The 21,712-nt window shown below is 56.0% G+C and overlaps 6 protein-coding genes across 6 annotated transcripts; 1 reads left to right on the forward strand and 5 right to left on the reverse strand.

The window, feature by feature from the left end:
• Positions 1 to 1,732: 1,732 nt before the first annotated feature.
• On the reverse strand, positions 1,733 to 11,944 carry CABS01_06006 (uncharacterized protein; the record flags this gene model as incomplete). The annotated part of the gene is made up of 2 exons (XM_060539373.1): positions 1,733 to 11,757; positions 11,821 to 11,944. The coding sequence occupies 2 exons, from the start codon at positions 11,942 to 11,944 to the stop codon at positions 1,733 to 1,735; spliced, it is 10,149 nt and encodes a 3,382-aa protein (XP_060404768.1).
• A 2,049-nt stretch (positions 11,945 to 13,993) lies between these two features.
• On the reverse strand, positions 13,994 to 14,476 carry CABS01_06007 (uncharacterized protein; the record flags this gene model as incomplete). The annotated part of the gene is made up of 1 exon (XM_060539374.1): positions 13,994 to 14,476. One exon carries the CDS (start codon positions 14,474 to 14,476, stop codon positions 13,994 to 13,996), a length of 483 nt encoding a protein of 160 aa, XP_060404769.1.
• A 1,044-nt stretch (positions 14,477 to 15,520) lies between these two features.
• On the reverse strand, positions 15,521 to 16,207 carry CABS01_06008 (uncharacterized protein; the record flags this gene model as incomplete). Its single annotated transcript, XM_060539375.1, has 1 exon — positions 15,521 to 16,207. The coding sequence occupies one exon, from the start codon at positions 16,205 to 16,207 to the stop codon at positions 15,521 to 15,523; it is 687 nt and encodes a 228-aa protein (XP_060404770.1).
• An 89-nt stretch (positions 16,208 to 16,296) lies between these two features.
• CABS01_06009 (Snf7 family protein) lies at positions 16,297 to 17,148 on the reverse strand (the record flags this gene model as incomplete). Its single annotated transcript, XM_060539376.1, has 4 exons — positions 16,297 to 16,376; positions 16,437 to 16,642; positions 16,699 to 16,903; positions 16,965 to 17,148. The coding sequence occupies 4 exons, from the start codon at positions 17,146 to 17,148 to the stop codon at positions 16,297 to 16,299; spliced, it is 675 nt and encodes a 224-aa protein (XP_060404771.1).
• Positions 17,149 to 18,011: 863 nt separating this feature from the next.
• Positions 18,012 to 18,496, forward strand: CABS01_06010 (uncharacterized protein; the record flags this gene model as incomplete). Its single annotated transcript, XM_060539377.1, has 2 exons — positions 18,012 to 18,100; positions 18,202 to 18,496. 2 exons carry the CDS (start codon positions 18,012 to 18,014, stop codon positions 18,494 to 18,496), a joined length of 384 nt encoding a protein of 127 aa, XP_060404772.1.
• A 928-nt stretch (positions 18,497 to 19,424) lies between these two features.
• On the reverse strand, positions 19,425 to 19,940 carry CABS01_06011 (uncharacterized protein; the record flags this gene model as incomplete). Its single annotated transcript, XM_060539378.1, has 3 exons — positions 19,425 to 19,634; positions 19,716 to 19,763; positions 19,815 to 19,940. The coding sequence occupies 3 exons, from the start codon at positions 19,938 to 19,940 to the stop codon at positions 19,425 to 19,427; spliced, it is 384 nt and encodes a 127-aa protein (XP_060404773.1).
• Between the last annotated feature and the right edge of the window lie 1,772 nt (positions 19,941 to 21,712).

Below are 21,712 nucleotides of genomic sequence, written 5' to 3' on the forward strand. Positions count from 1 at the left end.
GACCATCGAGGCAGTGAGGCCCAACATGGCACACACACATACGCGCATACACAACCTTGACACAGCTCACGCAGGCGCACATACACACAGACTTCCTGTATCTATCTGTCTTCTTACAATTCTCACCCTCGAGCGCCTAGGTGCCTCAGAGAAGCGTCAAGCATACGCAGCCAGTGGGTGACGGGCGCTTAAGTCCAGGCGTTCCTGCCGCCTAAAATATAGGCAAGAGAAGCCAGCCAGAGAGAGAGAGAGAGAGATGAGAGCGAGAAAGAGGAGAGGAGAGTACGGTTACACAGTAAAGAGATAGAACCTTGAAGGCTTGAACCGGCGGTCACGGACGTCGTTCTGCTGGGGAAACCCCACATCCCGGGACATGTTGCCCGCGGACCGCCCTTCCCCGGGGGTTAAGAAACATAACGTGAGGTAAGGTAAGGTAAGCACCTCCCGTGCCACATGACTGGGGTGGCCGGTGCGTGCAGAAACAAAACGGAGGTAAGTTTGGATCAAGTACTTTTAGCCAACCGACCTTCTTGAAATGGACTAAACATCTCCGTCACCAGATCTTGTTTTTTTCTTGATTTTGCTTTCTTGCTATTGTTGTGTGGTTGGTCTTTGGAGGAAAAGATCGTCAGGAACTACTAGAACTAAGGGAAGGGGGAAGGGGGAAGGGGGAGGGAAAGGCAAGGGGGAGGTGGGAAAAGAGTGCCGCTAGCGGGCCGTTCGGGCTGGCGGGGGTAGGTACGGGCGGGGAGGGACTGGGCCCCACAATCCGGGAGGCGCGCCCTCCGTGTCCGGGTCTTTTGGACTGGAACTTTACGGAGCATCGCAGGCAGGAAGGTAGATTGCGGAGGGCAGAGAAGATAAGGCTGGGAATCATGGCGAAGAGTAGACTGCAGTAACATCAAGAGTTTCACGTGCGAAAAAAAAGAGTCACTCGAGGTTGAAGAGAGAAGAGATAGGCATGCATTTTACCAAGGACACGACTGAGGAACGCGGGGCGGAAACCCACAATCCGGATCCCGAGCCTATCAACCCCTGAGCACTAGGTAATCACATCCGCGGTGTGAAGAAACACCTGAACATTGAATCGAAAACTATCAAGATGGCTCATCTGAACAAGGTTCAATAGTTTCGATTACCTCTATTGTAATTCAAATTGACTTCTTTGGTAAGATGCAACACCAGAGAACATTTTCTCGCCGGGGGGATCGGGGCGGGACATCGCGACCTCACTCGGCCGAGACATTTGCCCAGCCAGGTCACGAGAGAAACTCACGAGAACGGTGAACCCACATCCCGCTTGCGCGCCAACGGACTCAAGACGGAAATATCACGCAGAAAGTCCGACGGGCGGATTCACGATAGGACAATTTTCACAGGACATCTCGCCATCCGTCTCAATCGCGACTCTTGTCGTTTTTCTCACCAAGTAATTATTGAGGCACATTTCAAAGATATTGACTACATCGTTTCCAGTGTGAATTCAAGAAAGCTCATCAGACATTTAGTATTCAGTTCTCAAATACATTAACCATGAAACGATTAACCATTAGAAAAAATGGAATCCATCGTCAAGATCATCAAGAAATCATCCAGCCATTCTCAGTGAACGCCTCCCAAATAACCAAGAAATCTCCAAAAAGAAATCATGACACTCTAATACCGTTCCCATGAAACATATGGTCCGCGTACACTCATCGTCGTAGAATCATTACACGCACATCCCAAGTCATTAGTTGAAGAGACGCTTGAACACGCCCTTGATCCCTTTTGACTTCTCCTTCTCTTTAGCCTTGTCGTCCTCCCTCCTCCTGTCTTCCACACGAGCGCGGCGCCGAGAGTCGTCCGAGTGCTTTGATCTCGGCTTGTCGGCTGTCTCAGCTCTCTCAGCCCTCTCAGGTCTCTCGGATCTCTCGGGTCTCTCGAGTCTATCAACCCTCTCGCCCCTCTCGGTTCTCTCATGCCTTTCGGCCCTTTCAGCTGCTTTTGCGGCAGCCCGTTCGGCCTTCTCCGCAGCCCTGCGAGCGTCTCTGCGAGCTTCTTCGGCGACCTCGTCGCGAACCTTTTGCAGTTTGGCACCGCCTCCGCCTTCGGATCTGTCTCTGTGCCTGTGCTTGTCCCGCGTTGTGCTCGATCGCTTGGGAGTGTCGCGTGTGGGAGTAGACTCTTGTCGTCCTGCATTGTCATCCATTGGCATGTCGTCCTTTGGCGTGGCTGGCGCCGGGGGGTCCTGGGGAGGAAACTTGGACCCGGTCGTACCTTCGCCTCTGACGCTGAAGAATCGCCGGGGCTTCTCTGGCGCAGGCTCCATGGATTCTCTCTTGCTGAGGGTGCGGTGCGGGCGCTGATGCTCTGACGTGCTGTGGCGACGAGAGCGGTGATGACTGCGCTCGGGCGTATCCTCAGGTTTGGCGATAGTCTCGGGCTCCTTGCCCTTGCGACGCGAACGCTCTCTTTCCTCGTTCTCGCGGTTGACCTCACGTTGGAGTTCGCGCTCGCGCTCCTTTTCGCGGTGCCTGTCTTTCGGTCTGTCACGATCGGCATCGCGTTCGCGCTCTTTCTCCCGGAGTCGCCGCTCCTCTTTGCGTCGATCATGGGCAGCCTGCTCCTCAGGCGTACGCTCACTGCGGTGGTGGTGGTGGTGACTTCTCTCACTTTTCTCGGTCTTCTCGCTCCGTTCGCTTCGCCCACTCCGCTCGCTACGTTCGCTGCGATGACGGGACTGGGAATGAGGATGGGGGCTCTCTTCGAAACCGCTGTCTTGTCTCTTGATAGGGCCTGGCGGAGTTCGAGGCACGGATTCGCCGGATCGGAGAGATCGCTCGCTGTCAGTTCGGTTTCGTCGACTTGAGTGATGTGATGTGTGCGAGTGGCGTCTGCTACTCTCGTGGTCTCTGCTGTCGTCTTCGCCTCGGCTACGGCTTGAGAATGATGAAGGATGATGGGTTGAGGAATGGCGTCGTCGTCGGTGCCTCTCGCGCTCTGCTTCCTTCTTCTCTGTAAAGTAGTTAGTATCAAGCCTGCTAGTTTTATCCGCTCCCGTAGTGGTAGTACTCCTGCGTCTGGAAAGAAGGCCTGGTAGAACCCTCCAGAAAAAGGCCTTTTTCGGTTTGATGTCCATTTTCTCCCAGCTGGGCATTGCCTTGATGAGTTGCGAGCTGCTCTGAGATGATGGGCTCATGGGTGGACGAAGAGTTTCGGCTGTGGCGTAGATGACCACAGCAGCCGCGATGAGTTCCTCCGCTTGCTTGATGGAAACCTTGCGCTGCCGTCTGAGAGCCCTCGCCCTATCCTTGGCGGCCGGTGACATGGAAAGCTCAGGGAGAACCACGGCGGGAGTCGAGGGCCGGAGGCTCCATACTGAGCCATCGGTTTGCGTTCCGCAGTCCGAGAATCCGTCTCGCTGCACGGGGCTGAAGTTGGCGTCCACGTCCGAGTCCTTTTGGTCCGCCATGGTGATTGTGTCCAGGGCCGATATATTATCCAAAGTCTGCGTCAATTTGTCCGATGAGCTGCGACGTGACATTGCGTCTGCTGCAGCGGGACCGGGTGCTTCTCTAGCCGTAGCTTCGTCGTCTGAGTCTTTGATAGCATTGGCAGCAAACGAGCCAGCTGCAGCAGCAACACCAGCGACGGCGGCTCCAGCAATGAGTGCGTCCTTATCAATTGTCTCGTCGCTATCATCAGGCTCCGCGTTGTCATCCGGTGTCTGTACTGTTTCTTCGGGTCCATTGGCGTTCGCCTCTAGAGTTGATGCCTCCTCAGTTGCGTCGGGCTCTGCAGGTTCTTCTGCAGGGGCGTCTTCAGGAGTGTCATCGGGGTTGACGGGAGCTTCTGAGGCGGGTTCTTCGGAGGCTGCCGGTGTATCTTCGGGTGCGTCCTCAACCTCTATAGGCGCGGCATTCTCCGCCTCAGGAGAAGGCTCCTCGGAGACAGGTTCTTCAGAGACGGCTTCATCAAGAGCAGCAACTTCGGGAGCAGGCTCTTCGGGAACAGCTTCTTCTGGAGTAGGTTCCTCGGCGACTGCCTCCTCAGGCGCAGCTTCGGGAGTGGGCTCTTCAGGGGTAAGCTCCTCAGGAGTAGACTCAGGAGTGATTTCTTCGGGCTCGGCAATGACTTCTTCAGGAGCAGCTACTTCGGGATCAGGCTCTGCGGAGGCGACCTCTTCGGGGACGGCTTCCTCAGGAACGGCTTCTTCGGGAGAAGTCGCTTCAGAGGCAGGCCCCTCTGGAGAAGGCTCCTCAGAAACGGCGTCCTCAGGAGGTATCTCGGCTGCTGGGGAGTCTTCTGGCGCGGCTTCTGGAGTAGCTTCACCCAGAGTCGCCTCCTCGGGGGCAGGCTCTGCTGGTGCAGAATCAGGTGTCGACTCTTCAGGAGAGGCATCCTCCATGGTGGGCTCTTCGGAGACGACTTCTGGTGCAGGCTCAGCGACGGACTCCTCTAAGATGGCCTCTTCGGGTGCAGATTCAGCTGGAGTCTCTGGTGCTTGGTCTGGCTCTTCTGGTGGAGCTTCCTCAGCCGCTGGCTCCTCGGGCACTGCATCTGCTGGAACCTCTTCGGAAGCGGCGGCGATCTCTGTGGATGTATCTTCGACTTGCTCGGGCTCCTCTGCTATTGTCTCGGGAGCAGTCTCAGATGCAGGAGCCTCCTCAAGAGGCGGCTCCTCCACGGCCAATTCTTCTACTGTAGCTACAGGCTCTTCGGGTGAAGCTTCTTCTGGAGTAGGTTCCTCAGCGACTGCCTCCTCTAGCGGAGACTCAGTTAAGATGGTCTCGTCGGAAGCAGGTTCGGCTGGAGCTGTCTCTTCTGCGGGAGCTGGTTCGTCCGATGCTGCTTCAGTGGGTTCAGCCTCGACAGTGGTGTCTTCGAGGGCTGGTTCCTCCAAAGGCTGCTCAGTGGACGTTTCGTCTGCGGCGACTTCAGCATTGTCTTGATCTGGTGATTCGGTCTCTTCGACAGAAGGCTCCTCAACAGATGGTGGTGACGCTTCATCAGTGGCAGATGGTAGCTCGTCCGAGGGTGGTAGGGCAGCTTCCTCAACAGCAGGCTCTTCGCCGACCGCATCTTGGCTCTCCTGAACCTCGGCAATTGGCTCTTCCGGGGCGTCTCCTTCGGCAGTTTCGGCAGGCATCACTTTCTCGTTCTCGTCGACGGGTTCCATGGATTCCGGCTCCGGGGCGTTGTTTTCGGCAGGCTCCGCGACGGGTTCCGGTTCGACGTCCTCGGGATCTTGGCCATCCCGTCCTTCCCGTGCCTCTCCATCGGGGGAATCGGGATTAGGAGAAGGAGGGGAATTCTCACCTGATTTCTCTGCCTCTCTCGCATCAGAGGCAATTGGTCCCACCCTATCCTTGCTTTCCTCAGCATCCAAAGACCGCGTCTGTTCACCATCTGCTGCCACCGCCACCGCCGCTCCCGTGGCTACTGCCGCCGCCGCCACTGCAGCCGCTGCGATTTCTGCAGTGTGGTCTTCTGTTTCAGCCGTTGCGGGTGCCTCGACATCTGCCTCGACAGGTGGCTCTGGCTCGGCAGGGGCAGGTTCTTCGACTGATGGGTCCGGTTCAGCAGCAGCCGCATCTTCAACTGCAGCAGACTCAACAGCTGCTTCAGCAGGCTCCTCTGGCTCAGCTGGTGCTTCTGGCTCAGCCGGAGCCTCTGGTTCAGCGGGAACAGGCTCCTCAACTGGCGCAGATTCTTCAACAGCAGCTTCTGCAGCAGCTTCCGGCTCCGCGGGCGCTTCTGTATCAACAGGTGCAGGTTCTTCAGCGGGAGCAGGCTCCTCAGCCACCGCTGGTTCCTCAGTTGATACGGGTTCTTCCGCTGGTGCAGACTCTTCGGCCGGGGCAGAAGCTTCAACAGCTGCTGGTTCATCAAGCTTCTCTGGCTCAGCGGACGCTTCTGGTTCAGCGGACGCTTCTGGTTCAGCGGGCGCTTCTGGCTCAACTGTTGCCTCTGACTCAACAGGCGCAGGCGCAGGTGCAGGATCTTCTGTCGATGCAGGTTCCTCAGCAGGCGTAGGCTCTTCAACCGGTTCAGCCGCGGCATCTCCATCGGGGGCCTCGGCCTCCTGAGCAGGCTCAGCTTCCGGTGCTGGCGTTTCCTCAACTGCGGCAGCGTGATTCGCCTCCGCGAGAGCTTCGGCGAGTTCAGGCTCCTTTGTCTCTTCCGCAGCTGGCTCAGACACCGGTTCAGGCTCCGCCTCGGCAGGTTCCTCCACCGCAGCGGGCGGATTGGGTTGAGCCTCTTCGGTTTCAGGAGCGGCCTCGATTGGGACGGCAGGCGGCTCAGCGGCGGCATCCTTCGCCTCCTCGACAACCTCGGTCTGGGGCTGAGGATCGTTGACTTCAGCTGCGGCAACTTCTACAGCAGCGGTTTCGGGTTCTTTGGCCTCTTCGGTCGCTGCTGGCGCCTCCGGCTCTGGAACCGCGTCCGTAACATCAGCAGCTTCTTCAGCCGGAGCAGCATCGGCCGGAGTGGGTTCCGATTCAGGTTCAGACTCATTTGACTCAGGAGCAGGAGCAGGATCAACGGCGTCTGCAGCAGGCTCCGCCTCTGTAGTAGGTTCCGCCTCAGCCGCGGGCTCTGCTTCTTTGGCTTCTGCCACTTCGACCTCAGCTTCAGTTGCTTCAGCTTCTTCGGCAGGGGGAGCAGGGGCAGACTCGAGTTCCTCAGCCACTGCCTCAGCAGGAAGTTCAGGTGCGGGCTCTTGAGTTTCGATAGCCGCTTCCGCTTCAGGAGCAGCCTCTGCTTCAGGAGCAGCGGCGGGCTCAGCAGCGACCTCAACCTCAGAAACAGCCTCAGTCGCAGGAGCGGCATCAGGCTCAGCCGCAGCCTCACCCTCAGGTTCCTTGACGTCTGCTTCAGTCACAGCATCAGTCTCGGATTCTGCCTCTTTTACATCAGAAGATGGCTCAGCTTCCGCAGCGGATTCCGCCGCAGGCTCGGTAGCAGGCTCAGCGGCAGGCTCTTTGACTTCATCGGCCACAGTCTCCGGAACAGGCGCTGCCTCCTCTAGCTCAGCAACAGCGGGCACGTCGGCCTCGGGCTCGTCTTTAGATTTGGCGGCAGGATCTGCTTCAGCAGCGGGTTCAGCTTCAGCAGCGGGTTCAGCTTCGGGGATAGGCTCAGCAGCAGGATCGACCTCCTTCGCCTCAGAAGAAGCTTCAGGGACAGCTTCTGCTTCGGGCTCCTTGGTCTCCTCGGCCTCAGACGCTGCCTCAGCTGGTGCCGTCTCCCCTTCAGGCTCTGCTGCTGGCGCTTCAGGCTCAGGATCCTTAATCTCAGCATCACCCTCGACCTTGGCGGCTGGTTCGTTGTCATCCGCGGGAGCAGCTGCTTCGGGCGCAGGCTCCGCGACCTCAGCCGCGGCGGAGTCTTCAGGTTGAACCTCAGATTCGGGAGTAGCAGCAGCAGCAGCAGCAGCAGCAGCATCAGCATCAGGAGGCGCCTCACCAGCATCTTCGGCCGTCTCTGCAGCCGTCTCCGGAACAGGTTCTTCAGGGGCAGGAGCAGAGGTCTCGGTGGCGGCCTCGGCCTCGGGCTCTGGAGCTTCCACAGTTGGCGGCTCAGGTTCTTGTGCATCTGGAGTCGTCTCCGGTTCGAGCTCCTTGGCATCCGGGTCCGGGTCCGCACATGGGACTTCGTCGTTAGTCTCGGGAGTCGACTCCGGTTCTGCCTTAGCCGCGGGCTCCGGCTTGGGATCCTCAGCAGCGGCAGGTGCCTCTAGCTTCACAACTGCAGTCTCCGCGGTGGTCTCGGGCTCAGGTACGGTTTCCGTCTCGGCAGCTTCGGCTTTGGGCTCCTCAGGATTGGTTTCGGGCTCAGCAGGATCGGCGGGCGGTTCGGCTGGGGTCTCCTCGGGAGCTTTTGGCTCGGTCTCCACTTCGGCAACGGCGGTAATCGGCTCCTCCGGGGCGGGATCGGAAATTGCCTCTTCGGTTTTGGCATCTTCGGGCGTGGCTTCGTCTTCAGCGGCAGGTTCTGTTTCTTCTTTAGTATCCTTGGTCCCTGGGGAGAGAATGTCCACGGTGAAACTAAATTCTTTGCCGTCGCTGATGATTTCGTATCCGTCCATACCTTCAGTTGAGACAACTGCGTCGTCCGTGGCGGCGGCATCCCCAGATGCATCGGCGACAGCAGCGTCTGCGGTCTCGATATCGGCTTCCTTAGGGGCTTCTGGAGCGTCCGCTGGGCTATCCTCTGGTGTGGCGGCAGCTTCGTCCTCTTTCGGTGCCTCTGGCTCGGCTGCAGCTGGCTCAGCTTCCACTGGTGTAGTCTCAGGAGCAGTGTTAGGCTCAACAAAAGCCTCAGTTTCGGCGTCCTTGGTAGCATCAGCTTCAACTGCAGCTGTCGCTGCCTCGGTTTCGGCCTCCGGAGCAGCCTCCGGAGCAACCTCGGGAGTGACTTCGGAAGCAGCCTCAGGAGAAGTCTCGGGAACGACCTCAGCAGTGCTCTCAGAAGCGTCTTCAGGGGCCGCGTCAATAGGAGCCTCAACCTCTGTTGCAGCTTCCGCAGCAGGCTTCTCCGTAGCTTCAACCTCAGGAACCGCGGCAGGCTCATCTACGGCAGCATCATCTGCCGCAGCTTCCACTGCTGCCTCTTTAGGGGCATCACCTTCAGCCTCGACTGGCTCAGAAGCCTCTGGTTCAACGCTTGCAACGCCATCTTCTTCGTCCTTGGGAGCCTCCCCCTCAGGTTCTGCAGGAGGGCCGTCCTCTTCCTTGGGAGCAGGAGATTCCTCCTCCTGCACAGGTTCTGACTCAGGCTCTTTTGTCTCTTCGGCAGCTGTCTCGACCGTCTCCGGAGCATCGGGCGGGGCATCATCCGCGGCCTCGGGCTCTGATTTATTGGGGGGTTCAGGTTGAGCGCTCTCTGCAACCTCCGTCGAAGGCTCGGCATCGTCAGCCTTTGCTGTCTCGACGACAGGCTCAGGAGCGCCCGCAGGATCAGCGTCTGCTTCGACTGGTGCCTCGACCGCCTCAGCGACCGGAGGCTCGGCCTCGGTCTCTGCCGGCTGAATTGCCGAGTCGGCTTCCTTGTCTGCAGCAGCAGGCTGCTCTTCGGCCGGCTCGGTCGCAGTGGCTGGCTCAACGGACTTTTCATCAGCACCAACAGAAACTGGCGCATCTTCGCTAGTCGAGGCAGTCTCTTCTTGTGGTGCTGTTGGTTCTGCCTCCACGGTGGTGTCGTCAGACTTGGGCCCTTCAGCATCTGAATCAGTGGTTGTTGCATCTTCTGGGATAGCCGCAGGTTCGGCTACAGCAGGTGCTGCGTCTTCCTTGACGTCGGCCGTCTCAGCCGGGGAAGATTCTTCGCTTTCAGCTGCTTCAGCTGGAGCATCAGGTGTCTCAGTCGCAACCTCTGCAGGTTTGGGGGTGTCAGCCGGAGCATCAGGTACTGGTGCTTCGTCTGAGGCAGCGGGTACTGGTTCAGATTCTTCGGGCTTCACAGCATCATCCGCGGGAGCATCTGCCCCGACGACTGCGGCTTCGGCTGCATCCTCCACAACTGGCGTCTCAGCCGCAGCTTCAACCGGGACCTCTTCTGATGACACTGCTTCTTCAGCTGCCGGAGTTTCGGCGGCCACTTCAGCCGGAGCATCAGCGGCATCAATCTCAGCCGGTCCAGGCTCGGCTGTTTCAGCCTCTTTGGCGACCTCGGAAGGAACTGAAGATTCCTCCGTCTCAGCACTGGCCTCCGTCGAAGTAGTTGCCTCCGTCGATGCTTCTTCCGGCATTGGCTCCTCGGAGGTCGTTTCTTCCACTGCCTCAACCGAAGGCTCGGCTGAGGGGCCAACTGGAGCTGATTCATCAGATGCTCCGCCGGCAACGGGTTCGGCAGCCGGTTCTTCGGAAGAAGGAGCATCCTCAGTTTTGGCCTCGGAAGTTTCTTCGGCCGCAGGGGCAGCAGGAGCAGGGGACTCCTCAGGCGAAGCCTCTACATGTGCCTCCTCGGGGGCGGGGTCCTCAGGCTTGGCATCGGCAGCAGCAGGTTCTTCCGCAGGCGCGGATTCTTCAGCTGTGGTGTCAACCGGGGCATCAATCGGAGCATCTGCAGGAGTATCGGCAGGAGCATCGGTAGCAGGCCCATCAGCAGCGGCAGCGTCATCCGAATTAGCCTCCTCTGCGACATCTGCAGCAGGCTCGGCGTCAACGGAAGCTTCGGCCGCAGGCTCCGCAGGGGCAGCATCCTCTGGTTTTGGCTCTTCTGAAGTCTCGGTGACGGGCTCATCCGCAGGAGCAGCGTCCTTCGGCTTATCTTCAGCTGAAGTCTCAGTAGCTGGCTCTTCAGCAGCGGCAGTCTCTTCCGGAGCTGGCGCAGAATCGTCAGGTTTTAACTCGACAGCGGCCTCATCAGCTGCTTTCTCCTCGACGGGAGCAGCGTCTCCCGACTCAGCTTCGACTGTGGCATCAGCCGCAACATCCGCAACAGGTGCAGTCTCTTCCGATACAGGCTCAGCTGAAGGCTCACTGGCGGGCTCCTCTGCTGGTGCAACAGTCTCAGGCTCTGCATCAGCGGGCGCGTTAGGGGTCGACTCCGAGACTGTGGACTCCTCGGGCTTGACTTCATCGGTAACAGGTGCAGCATCCTCTAGTATAGGTGCGGACTCTTCGGACTTTTCCTCTGCTGGCGTCTCTGCGGTTGTTTCGGGGACTGCATCAGCAGGTGCATCGGCAGGAGTTGCGTCTCCAGGCTTGCTGTCCGCTTCCTTGTCAGCTTCGGCTTCAGCCTGTGCCTCAGTAGCCTCGGGAACAGCTTCGGCAGGTGGTGTGTCTTCGGTCTGAGGTTCCGCTGCAATAGGCTCTGCTTGAACTGTTGTGGGCTCTTCAGCTGCAACCTCCTCAGTGGAAGCTTCAGGTGTAGCCTCTGTTGCCTCGGGGGCCACTTCTGCTGGTGTATCGGCTGCGTTGTCTTGGCTGTCTTCTGTTGCAGCTTCAACAGAAGCTTCAACAGGAGATTCGGCGGGAGCTGGATCTACAACAGCCGACTCCGTTGCCTCTGCAATGGCCTCAGCAGCGTCTGGCGATATTTCCGTCGCTACCGTGTCATCGACTTTGGCGTCATCCAGGCTTCGGTTAGCAGCCGCCTCAAGTTCAGCTTCGACGGCCGGCGGCTCCTCCTTCGCCTCAATGATGGTCTCCGGAGGCGGAGCTGGAGCTTCCTCCATCTTTGGCGGTTTGGCGTCCTCTACCGGGGGTGGTGGCGGCGGAGGGGGGATCGATCTTGAGCTCTCGACCGGCTCTGGTTCGGCGTCTTTTCCGCCCTTGCCCTTCTTTTTCTTCTTCTTTTCTTTCTTCTTGTCCTTTTCCTTGTCCTTTTTGGAAGATTCCTTCGTCTTCGTCGGAGACACGGGTGCCTCCTCTGCAACGATCTGTTTCTCTTTTATCGGTTCAGGCGTAGGCTCGGGCTCGGGCTCAGGGTCAAGCTCGGGTTCAAGCTCAGGTTCCGGTTCGGGCTCGGCTTCTACGGGTGGCGGAGGCGGAGGTGGCGGAGGTGCAGCAATTTCCTCCTTTTTGCCCTTCTTCTTCTTCTTCTTGTCCTTTTTTGAGGATTGTGTCGGCCACTCGTCTTCGGCTATACCGTTGTCTTGAGGCGGTCCAGGCGTGGGAAGCTCAGGGGCGACAGCCGATGGCTCTTCATAGGTGTACTGTGCTGCCTTCTTGTCCTTCTTTGCCTTCTTCTTGCTCTTTTTACTGCCGCTGCTGGCTTGTGCAGGTTGTGAAGGATACGTCACGCCATTGGCATATACGTCGCCGTCTGTAAGATGAAGGGGTTAGGCGTGCTAATGCAATACTCAAAGCGCAATCTAACGTGACTTACCATTTTCCAGCTCTGAATCTGAAGGTTGGAAATACTGGATGTTGGAGAAATCTTGGGTTTGGACATGGTTCCAATCAAGGTTCTGCCGGTAGGGGCAGAAATCGACTGGTTCTTCCGAATTCATGCTTCCAGGACTCGTGGATTATGGGGGTCCTTGTTTCGCAAAAGTTGATCAATGCTGATCCGGGGAGATGGTCTGATGTTGTCTTTGGCGCACGTGGACGGCTGTCGTTGGCGAGAGATGAGATTGGGAGTTCTTTTCTTGACAAGTCCTCAATTTTCTTGTGATAGTGCGGTGCCCAAGCCGGAGTAAGAAGTTCGAGTCTCTTGGGCTGGTATCGCGAGACTCAAAAGGATGTATTGTGAGGTATCTTGTCGCCTGTGAGACCGTGTTGTGGTGTAAACAACAGACAAAAGTGCAATGGGCAGTTATGACAAGGAAGCAACAGGTTTCTTGTCTCGGCTTGACACTGGATAGAGTTGAGAAATAAGGGACCAAGAGTGACGAGATGCGTCCCGACTACGACCATCCCAGGAGGACACAATTGGGCTAAACTGTGGGAAGAAAAGTAGATTCTCGAGAAGCAGGGGGGAGCTTTCCCAGCAGTGCCAAACATCACAAGCATCACTGGTCTGTAGCAGGGTTCAAGGTGCGGGAGTAAGGGGTCCCTGGCACAGGCCTACCCCACGCTGTCCCCACGAATGGAGACAAATTGTGGCAGTCTCAAAGTCCAAGTGATCACTGTCGTGCGTGCTTAAGGGCCATTGGCTCAAGTGAGGCGGAACAAGCACTGGCGCCACGTCGCAATTGGGTTGAACTGGGGAGTGCGGTTTCTGGGATTTGGGAGCTTGAGTGATGTGATAAATGATGTGACAAGAGGCGAGGCAGAGGAACAGAATTGGACCTGGGACATCAGACGGACAAGGAGACAAGGAGGAGGGTTGATGGCTGCCCAACGACGATGCGATTGGAAGCGAGCGGCCAACCCGCATAATGAGACGGGCTCAACCAGGCCGGGCATGAACGTCGGTGATTTTTTCCCGGGATATGTGGTTTACTTTTTGTGGTCTTATCCCTTTTCGTGGTCTCATAGGGCCGTACCTAAGTCTCAAGATGACATACCGCTACCGCCGTACCGTCGAAGTCCATTGATTCTATCGGATGAGTATTGTCGCTTGACTTTTATCTATAGAAGCCAACATCATTGCGGATGCCATGGGGGAAAGAAGCCTACGGGTCAGTCTTTGCGGTGAGGCATTGGAATAGACCGAGAGACCACAAAACAACAAGGCGCAGCGCCTGTCCACCAATGATCTTCATAAAGCGACGATGGATGGATAGTACTGAGGAGGTCAAATGTATTCGTACTTGGCCTGAAAAGGGCTCGAAAGGGCTTAGACTCCCCAAGACTCTTCTGAGGACGAGGGAATTTTTTGGGTTCGATGAAGTGTCAATTGTCAAGCTTCCCTCCACTCAGCGGCTATGAGCTAATAATTGCTATGCTGCGCTGGTCGTCGATTTCCGGCCCAGTGCACTCGCACGCATCGGGCAGCCGGAGCAGGGTAGGTCGATGGGCCGGTCCACTAGGGCCAGGCATATCCTTGTATGCACAGGTACTCATCGCGCCTGGCGAGACATGAGGAAACGATTGCCGACGGAAAGGTGGTTCCTGGAACATAGTGGAGGGTAAACCCAACCTTCTTCCCGTCATTCGTGATATTCGAAGAGACTGAGGGTGGGCAAGGGAGAAGCCGCGGTCTGGCTGGAAGTAGTTAGACGGCGTCGAGAGGCCGTTATGATTGTGCACATGGCCACTCGCTGACTGGCACTTTCCTTCGATAGACGCTCACCGGCGGCTGGCATGTCAATGGTGGGGGTTGGAGTAGAGCGCGGTTTGTTTCTCATCGGCCATTAAACCCCCGGTCAGCGAGGTGCAACGTGGCTCGCCTGGGTGAGGCTCGTCTGCGAAGATCCATGCAGTAGAGGCCCGGACCACGGCTGGCGGGAGGGGCGGATGTGACTGCAGTGACAGTGACAGTAGCACCAGCAGAAGAGTGGTGGGTTTGGATTGGGCGACGGCTTGTAACGGGCTGTTTTCTTCGGCTGTCTGCGAGGAAGTAGGGAGCAACGTCGGCGTGCAAATGCGAGGAATACAATGCCGCGATGACCATGTCATGTCAGCAAAGCGTCTTCCGTGGAACCACTTGCTGTGCCATCTAATGTAACCGCCGAATGGAGTGTTCGGGCGAAAATTTTGGTGAGAGGGAGTTGGTAAGGTGGGCGGAGGTTGGGCCGACGTCGATATGGGATGGGACGGGATGGCATGGCTCCTCCCGAGGTCAGTGTCTGAGAGGTGCAGTAGCCCAGTCTAGCCCGAGGAGATGCGTACATAGGTTGTGTGCCGCAACGATGGCGCCGGTGCGATTGGTGCCCTGCAAGAACCCGACTTGGTCCGACTACATGCCACTGGGCATAAGAGAAAGTATCAATGGGGCCGTACACGAGTCGGCGGTTGGGCGCTGAGAGGGCGGCAGGCAGCATGGCTGGTGGTATTGGGCGGACCTGAGGACCGATGATCGAAGACTGGTGACCGATGGAGAGAATGGGTTGGCAGCATCTGGGCTGGGGAAGCATCGAGGTTGCGAGGGAAGCCATCGCGATTCCGAGGCTGATACGTATACTGATATTACCAGGAAGGTCAAGTAATCGTCGGGTACATGGTCGTGAATTGAACGAGCTGTTGATCGATGTCGTGGACTGTCACAACGGGCGCTCAATTGCGGTGGATAAGGCTCATCGTCGATTGTTTTGTTGTTTATGCGAAAGAAGACCCATCCATGAAAATGTTTGCAGGGAGGCGGAAGAGGGAAGGCCAAGGGAAGAAATTGAGTTGGCAGTCCTGACTCCTGACCCGAGCTTTTGCCAGGAAGATGGTTTCACTTTCTTCGGGAAGGAAGCATTGGTCGCTGTCACGTCACAGCCAGCGTGTTGGGAATGACGTTGCTACACTAGGTACCTTAATGAGAGTCACTAACGTGCCTGCCCTCACCGCTGGGAATTTCGGTGTAGCATGTGGCAGGCGCCAACACCTGCAACTTTACAGTGCCTGCCCTGGCCATTGATACCTCACGAGCCCACTTAGGTAAGCCCCAGCACCCTGGTAGAACCCGAACAACCAACGACCGGCCTTGAGGCCTGACTCTTTGAGTTGGCGCATTCCAAGGTTTGGCTCTCAAGAAAAGTTGTGAAGCCTGTCCATAGGTGCTCAAATAAGCCGCGTATGTGGGACTCGATAAGAAGCGTGTATCGGTGTCCCCATCACAGCCCAATATTGTAGGCAAATTCGCCATGACGGTGATGGAAAATACTTTCAAAGCATCTCGAAAAAAATCCACTCTTCCGGCCCTCTATATTCTCATTGTGCTAGGCCTCCGAAGGCTCTCCTGGCAGCCCAACCGCCCTAAATTTCTGGTGCTTCCATCCGCAAGACACCACAGAAAACTCCGGTGCCCGTTGACCGAGCTTGCATTGATCGTGTAAGAAAGTCTCATTTGACCTCTTACGATGACCCAGCCCACATTGTGATCACAATGATCAGGTCCCGGATTCACATCAAAGATCCTGTCATAAATCCATAGAATTACATGAGTCGGAAAGAGGCAGCCGAGTGCTCCGCAGAATCGACACCCGCCACCTACCTCAACACAGCAGGTCCGTAACAGTGCCACGGAGGGCAGAGTGATCGTGGGCCACCAGTACTCCAGCTCGCGATCGGTCACTCCTGACGACTGGCGGTGTGCCGAGACACGTGAGGAATGGCTCCTGTCCCGGTCCCGGTCCGGTGGGGACCTCTTTGAGACAGCGAACTTGGCACTGCCGGTGGGCCGGCGACAGCATGTCTCGCCCGCTTCTCGCCCGTTTGCTCACCGGACTACACATCGTTCCAACGCGGCAGCGCTTCCGATGCATTAGTCCCCACGTATCTTGTCTTGTCCGGCAAGGGAAAAGGCTCCAGTGCTGCAATAGCTTCTCAACAACAATCAATATGTCTTCTATGAAAAAAGTGAGGTGTGCGTAGTACTCGTAGACTGTAAAAAGTGCCACTCCAGCAAACCAGAAAAGCTTGTCAAACTCCCTCCCATCAGCTTCCGCAACCGCGAGATTCCTATCGAATGGCACCCACGTAACCCAAAACGCCAACGCCAGTAGACAGGTCTGAGAAAGAGGGGCAGGTAGCTGAGAAACATGTGAAAGAGGACCGCTTCGGAGTCGTATCCGTTGTTGGTAGTGAGCATGTTCGTGTATATCGAGTGTGTCGTACGGTATCCACTTCTCTGGGCAGCTGTGATGTTCGACCTGCTTATCCCATCGCGCCGCAATTCTCATGCAAAGCCTCTAGAAGCTCCATCCCGAACCAGGAATGCTATGCCATCGTTCTCGGCCATCCCCACAGGATCGCCTCACACCTGACTCCTTTACATGGCCATCTCCGCCTGCAGCTTGCGGAGCTCGGCTTCTTCGTCGTCCTCTTCGACAGCTTGCGCCTTGCCTTTGACTGAATTATCACGTCAGTACATCACTCTTATCATGATCTCAGAACGTGGGATCTCCTTACTTGGTCCGTTCGCGGCGGCAGGCATCTGGTGAACGCGGTCTGACACAGGCACAGTGCCAGTGCCCACCATTTGCTCGTCCAAAGCCTCCTGCTGCATTTGATCCAGCTCATCCTCCAGGTCCTCGTCGATAATGTTATCGGTCTGGCCCGTTGTGATAGCGTTGACAATTTCCTCGCTAAGCGCATTTTGTTCGCGGAGATCCTCCCTGTTCTCGTAGTCAGCATTTGTCTTTCGCACTGGCTTACAACCTTCGAAACGTACATTGTTTGGTCCACCTTGTCCACGGTGAGCTTGCCGTGAATACCCTTCATGGCCTGGCCAGCCTTCTCCATCGCCAACAGCGTCTCGCGGTTGATATTCGCCGACTCGATAGCGTTGATTTGGGACTCGAGTGTCGTGATTTGCGAAATAGTCTGTTCGAGGCTGTGTTCGTGGCCCTTCTTGCGACGCAAGGCAGCCTTTGCGGCTATTACGATATCCCGTCAGCATCTAGTCTCCCCACAGTCTCGATTGCTCAGATAAGTTACCGTTCTTGTTTGTGTTTACGTTCTTCCTCGCAATAGTATCTTGTTCGTCCATCAACGTTTGAAGATGCTTCTCTCTCTTTTGCAGCATATCAAGCTGGACCCTAAGGCCGAGGATTGCATCTTTGGCATCGTTCTTCTTCTTGGCGCCACCACCACCGCCAAACCAGCCCCAGACGCCAGACATGATCAGACGTGTTGAAGTTTCGGGTTTGCTAGTATTAATCGAGTAAATCGAATGGATTCCGGTCGTTTATGAGGTTGTGCGCAGGCAGCGATCGTTCGAAGGCAGCCGTATTCCGGGGTTGCGTGGCACTCGACCGAAGTTTGATGGCGGGGTACCGAAACGGGAAACAAGCGGGCACTCGTCGTCGTCAACGAGCTGCAAATTTAGCGAAGGCGTACTGATAGGCGGAGTTGCCAGTAATTTCTATATCACGCGACGAACACCCGCGGCTCGCTCAAGTCAAGTTGTCGCCAAGTTGATAGTTGGAAGGCTGATAGATAGAGTCAGGTAGGTAGTCGGTAGGTAGGTATGATGCAAGCTCCCGACTGGCTCAGCGACGCCGTTTAGTGGGCAAGCGATGACGGTGGTTGTGCCCAGCAACAGCGCTGCCGCCTGATTTAGCCGCGGTTCAGCCGATCATGTGAGACGCCCGCGTGACAGGCCACCTTGGTGGTGACTTCCAGGGGCATCCAACCTGGTTGATCCAGATAAGACATATCTTATCACCGATAAGTACCTTACCTAAGGTAGAGTGCACGCGGCCCAGTGACCAAAGTTGCAGCCGCCAGCAGCTGTCGCCATTCACCGTTCCCTTCCGCCTCAGTGAGTAATTCGTACCTACCTTTATATCGTATAGGAAGGTAGCCGGGGAAACTACAAAGTTGATTTCACGCACAACGTCCTTCAGACATACACTACCCAGCAGCCTCAAATGATCGTTGTCTAAATCACTTCATCCACCACCTGACTGGGCCTTACCTTCGACTTGGCCAAGCAGTGATGCATATTGTTCGAGGCCTGAGCAACTAACAATCACCTAAGCCATGTCTAGAGGCCCGCTGCCTTCTCAGCTTTGTCTCTTGTCAGACTTGCCGGCTCGACCACAGGGCGATAAGGTCAGATTTCTCGGGTGGTAAGTTTTGATATTTTTCGCCCACTTCTGACTTTGATCGATGATTCGCTCTCGTCCTATGTCAAAAGTCGTCTGTTGGTAACCATACTAATTGCCATCAGTGTAACTGCGTACTCGACGCACTCAGCTGTGCTCACGCTAGAGCACAGCTTCCCCAAAGGATCCGATATCAGTGTATTGGTTGACATCCAACTCTTGCTCAGTACCATGACTTCAAACCAGACACGCATCGGCGAGTGGGTAAATGTGGTTGGCTATCTCACGCCCGCGCCCCCGGGAACGCGGGCCAAAGGGACGACCCGTGAACCACGTATAGCCGCCGTCCAGGCAATCATGCTCTGGTCCGCTGGCCCTCTCAGCCTTCAGCGATACGAAGCTTCCTTCGCAACAAGTTGAAGTAGAGTCTAGATGAATCCATGCCACCCGTTGGGGAAGACGAGGCACACTATCTACTACCATAAGCTGCCGCCTGACCTGAGAGGAAGCGGACATTGGCTTCGGTAACAATGTAGGCAGACGTGTCATGCTCACTACCGCACCCAGGCTCCCGTGTCTCGTCCAATTCGTCACGCATGCCACGAACCAACAGGTATGGATAAGAGATCTTACATTGGGACTGAAGATGGGCTTTTCTTTCAGCATTCGCGACCGAGCACGGTCCGAGCATCATGTCAGCCACGCCATCCTGTCAAAGGTTTCCATTGAACAAACATTCTCGGCCCGCATGAATGTGCTACTAGCTCACAGCGACGATTTGGTCCGGTATAAATGCACCTTGTCTATTCTGGAAGGCAAGCACACGCCAATTAGGTATCTGGTTGAGGAAACGCGTGCTCATGGCATTCGCTGGCGCTGCACTCTGATGCGCGCCTCTTGCAACAATTCCGCATACACATACCAAAAAGGAGCAGCGCGTAAAGGACCTCGGAGATTTTGCTGTTACCATTGGACCCCCCAAAAAAATGCCAGATGGCAGACTACTGCTGGGTGATTTCGGGACACATACTCTTCTCGTCCCAATCAAACAAAAATCTGGTTATAATACTGCTTCGTTTCGCCTGACGCCCATCCAGTCAAAAGAATGAGTGTTCGGTCGGGTCCACCGTTTGCTGCGGCCACCAGGCCACACAACTCGACCCCCCTCACAAGAGACGCGACCTTTTGCGCATGCCTCGAATCATCGAATCCCACAAATTCCTTCCGTATGCATGAAAGGGCTAACCTGACCGCCTGCAACGCCTTAATATTCAAATGCCTAGATCCAAAGACCTGGCCCAATGCGAGATCTCATTCACCACAGTCGACTCCACCGATCCACCCGACTTCACTCCCGCCGCCTGTCGTCGTAACGTCGATGTCGCTCGTGGCTTCGGTGTGCGTCATGTCTCCTTTTTGACGAGTCGTTTGACCCTCGGGATATCACCACCGGCTGATGCAACGGTCTTTTGAGGGGCTTGTCTGCTTCTTGGGCTCTAATGGCCGCCTGGCGCTCCCATATTTCTTTGGACTTCCTACAGATATCGTCGATCTGCTCCTATATGCAGAGACGATGATCAGCAAATTCTGCACCGCTGAAGAACAAAAGATGGGGGAAAGAACCAAGCGGCAAGCTCACATCTGTCAAGCAAGGGCCTGGAGTGGTGATGAGGAATCCATCTTCTCCCTGTAGATGCTGTGAGAGGCGTCTCAGTCATCGTGAATGAGATATTCACACCTCATTTGTGTACGGCCTGACCGTTGCATCTGGCCCGAGATAATAGGGAAGCTCTTGAGTGATGATCTTCTTGTGAATATCCAACCGGGGAATCCAGTATCTGTTCATCTCTGTTGACGAAGGCATGGCAGATGTTTGGGCATGGAAAATATGAGCTGTCTGCCTGAGCGCATTGGACGAGCAAGATGGCGCAAGTCATCGTGAAATATTGGCGATCAGGAGGAAGAACAAGGTATTTATCTTCGCCAACAATGCGATGATTCGGGGTGCCAATCCTCGTACGCTGCAACGGAGTCGATATTACGAGTTCCCCAGGCATGTTATTGCACCAAGCAAGACAAAAGGAGCACTTTGTCTTGCCTTTTCGGCACAGCTCTTGTCGGTATCCTCACCGCTCCGGCTTCTCAGTCGTCAGAACCTGCCTCTACAAGGCCTGCATGCAAGGACAGACGCCACATACGGCCTTTGCAATGTCGGTTCTCACCAGGGTGGGAACCCATCCATCTGGGTGTGTTCCACCTTACAGGTTGGGGGTGGTGAGCCTGCAGGAGATAGGCAAAGTGAGGCGGACGGCGGCAACCCCATGACGGTTCGCCTCACACGTCCGCAATAATCCCGCCACCTGCAACCACGAATCACCGTCGGAAGTCGCTATATGCGTCGGAACGACCTTAATCGAGTCTTTTGATTCTCTCTCTACTGCACGCCCTTTTTCGAATGGAGTTTCTGTTGGCCATCATTCGCCAGTCACTTCTCGACTATGGATCAATTCGCTGCGAGATCCAGTGACGGGACTAGGCTGCAGTTTCTGCAGGTCCATCTCATCGCCATCTTCGTTTCCGGACATGCTGGAATGGGACCTACCCTCGTGGCTTCCTGGCAAATTCAGCTTCCTCCATGGATGAACCCTGGTGGGTAAGGTAAGGCGTCGGTGATTTCTGGCAGCCAAGCGGTGCAGATCATGTCGATCGCCGCTCGCGACTTCGAGGCGAGCATGCGGGGATGGCGAGCGTCTGCCAGTCATTGCTGACCAGGGTTTCTTATATATCTAGGATCTCGAGTTCTTCAACGATCCAGATGAACCCTGGACCCTTCCCTTTTCTGTTGGTCCCAGATTTTTGGAACACAAGGCTGCTGCGATCGTCGCCGTCAACACCAGATTCGTCGGCGCTGAAACTGCCGGTGAACAGTAATCATAAACAAGTCATCATTTCGACAATACAGCCTTCAAGTTGCTGTAAAGTGGTGTGCACGATGATTTTCCAATCGAATCACACAGCTTCCGACCGTACCGATCGTAACACTATCCAGCATTATCGGTATCAAAAATGCGTCAACGGGGAACTAGAGAGCCCTTCCAGTACTTGACAGCCGAATACGAGGCTTTCCGGCCGGGCATGGCATAAGCCCGAAGATCGTTATAAGTCGTCTCCCTGCCCAGGATGGTCGATCTCTGAATCCTACGAAGAGGGGTTGGCCATCAGCCGTAGTGCCAGACGACTCTCCAGATCAACATGCCCGAGCCTGGCGACAAGGCGAGGAGCTGGTGTTGGCTCTTCTCCATCATACGATAATGCGGGCAGCATAGCATTGCACACCGAACAATGCGACGTCGTGCCAAGGACATGCTGGGAGATCCACTCTGCAGTACCCAAATAGGTTGATGCGACCCTTTTCGACATATTCCCAAGGCGTTCTTCAAGTTGACGCTCGTCGCGCAGACAGGACAATTGGATGTGCTCGCCAAACAGGCACTAGGGTCTGGAGGCATCGAGGCTGCAGATGACTGTCAGTCAAGGTTGAGCAGTGCTCTGAATCATTTCTGACTGCTCATAGTATCTATGCAGCTTTGGTCAGACAGTGTTACACATGACCTGAGAGCTTGGGCTCGATGAGCC

This window comes from Colletotrichum abscissum (genome assembly GCF_030869225.1).
Source record: "Colletotrichum abscissum strain IMI 504890 chromosome Unknown Scaffold_12.1, whole genome shotgun sequence".
Taxonomy (NCBI): Eukaryota; Fungi; Ascomycota; class Sordariomycetes; order Glomerellales; family Glomerellaceae; genus Colletotrichum; species Colletotrichum abscissum.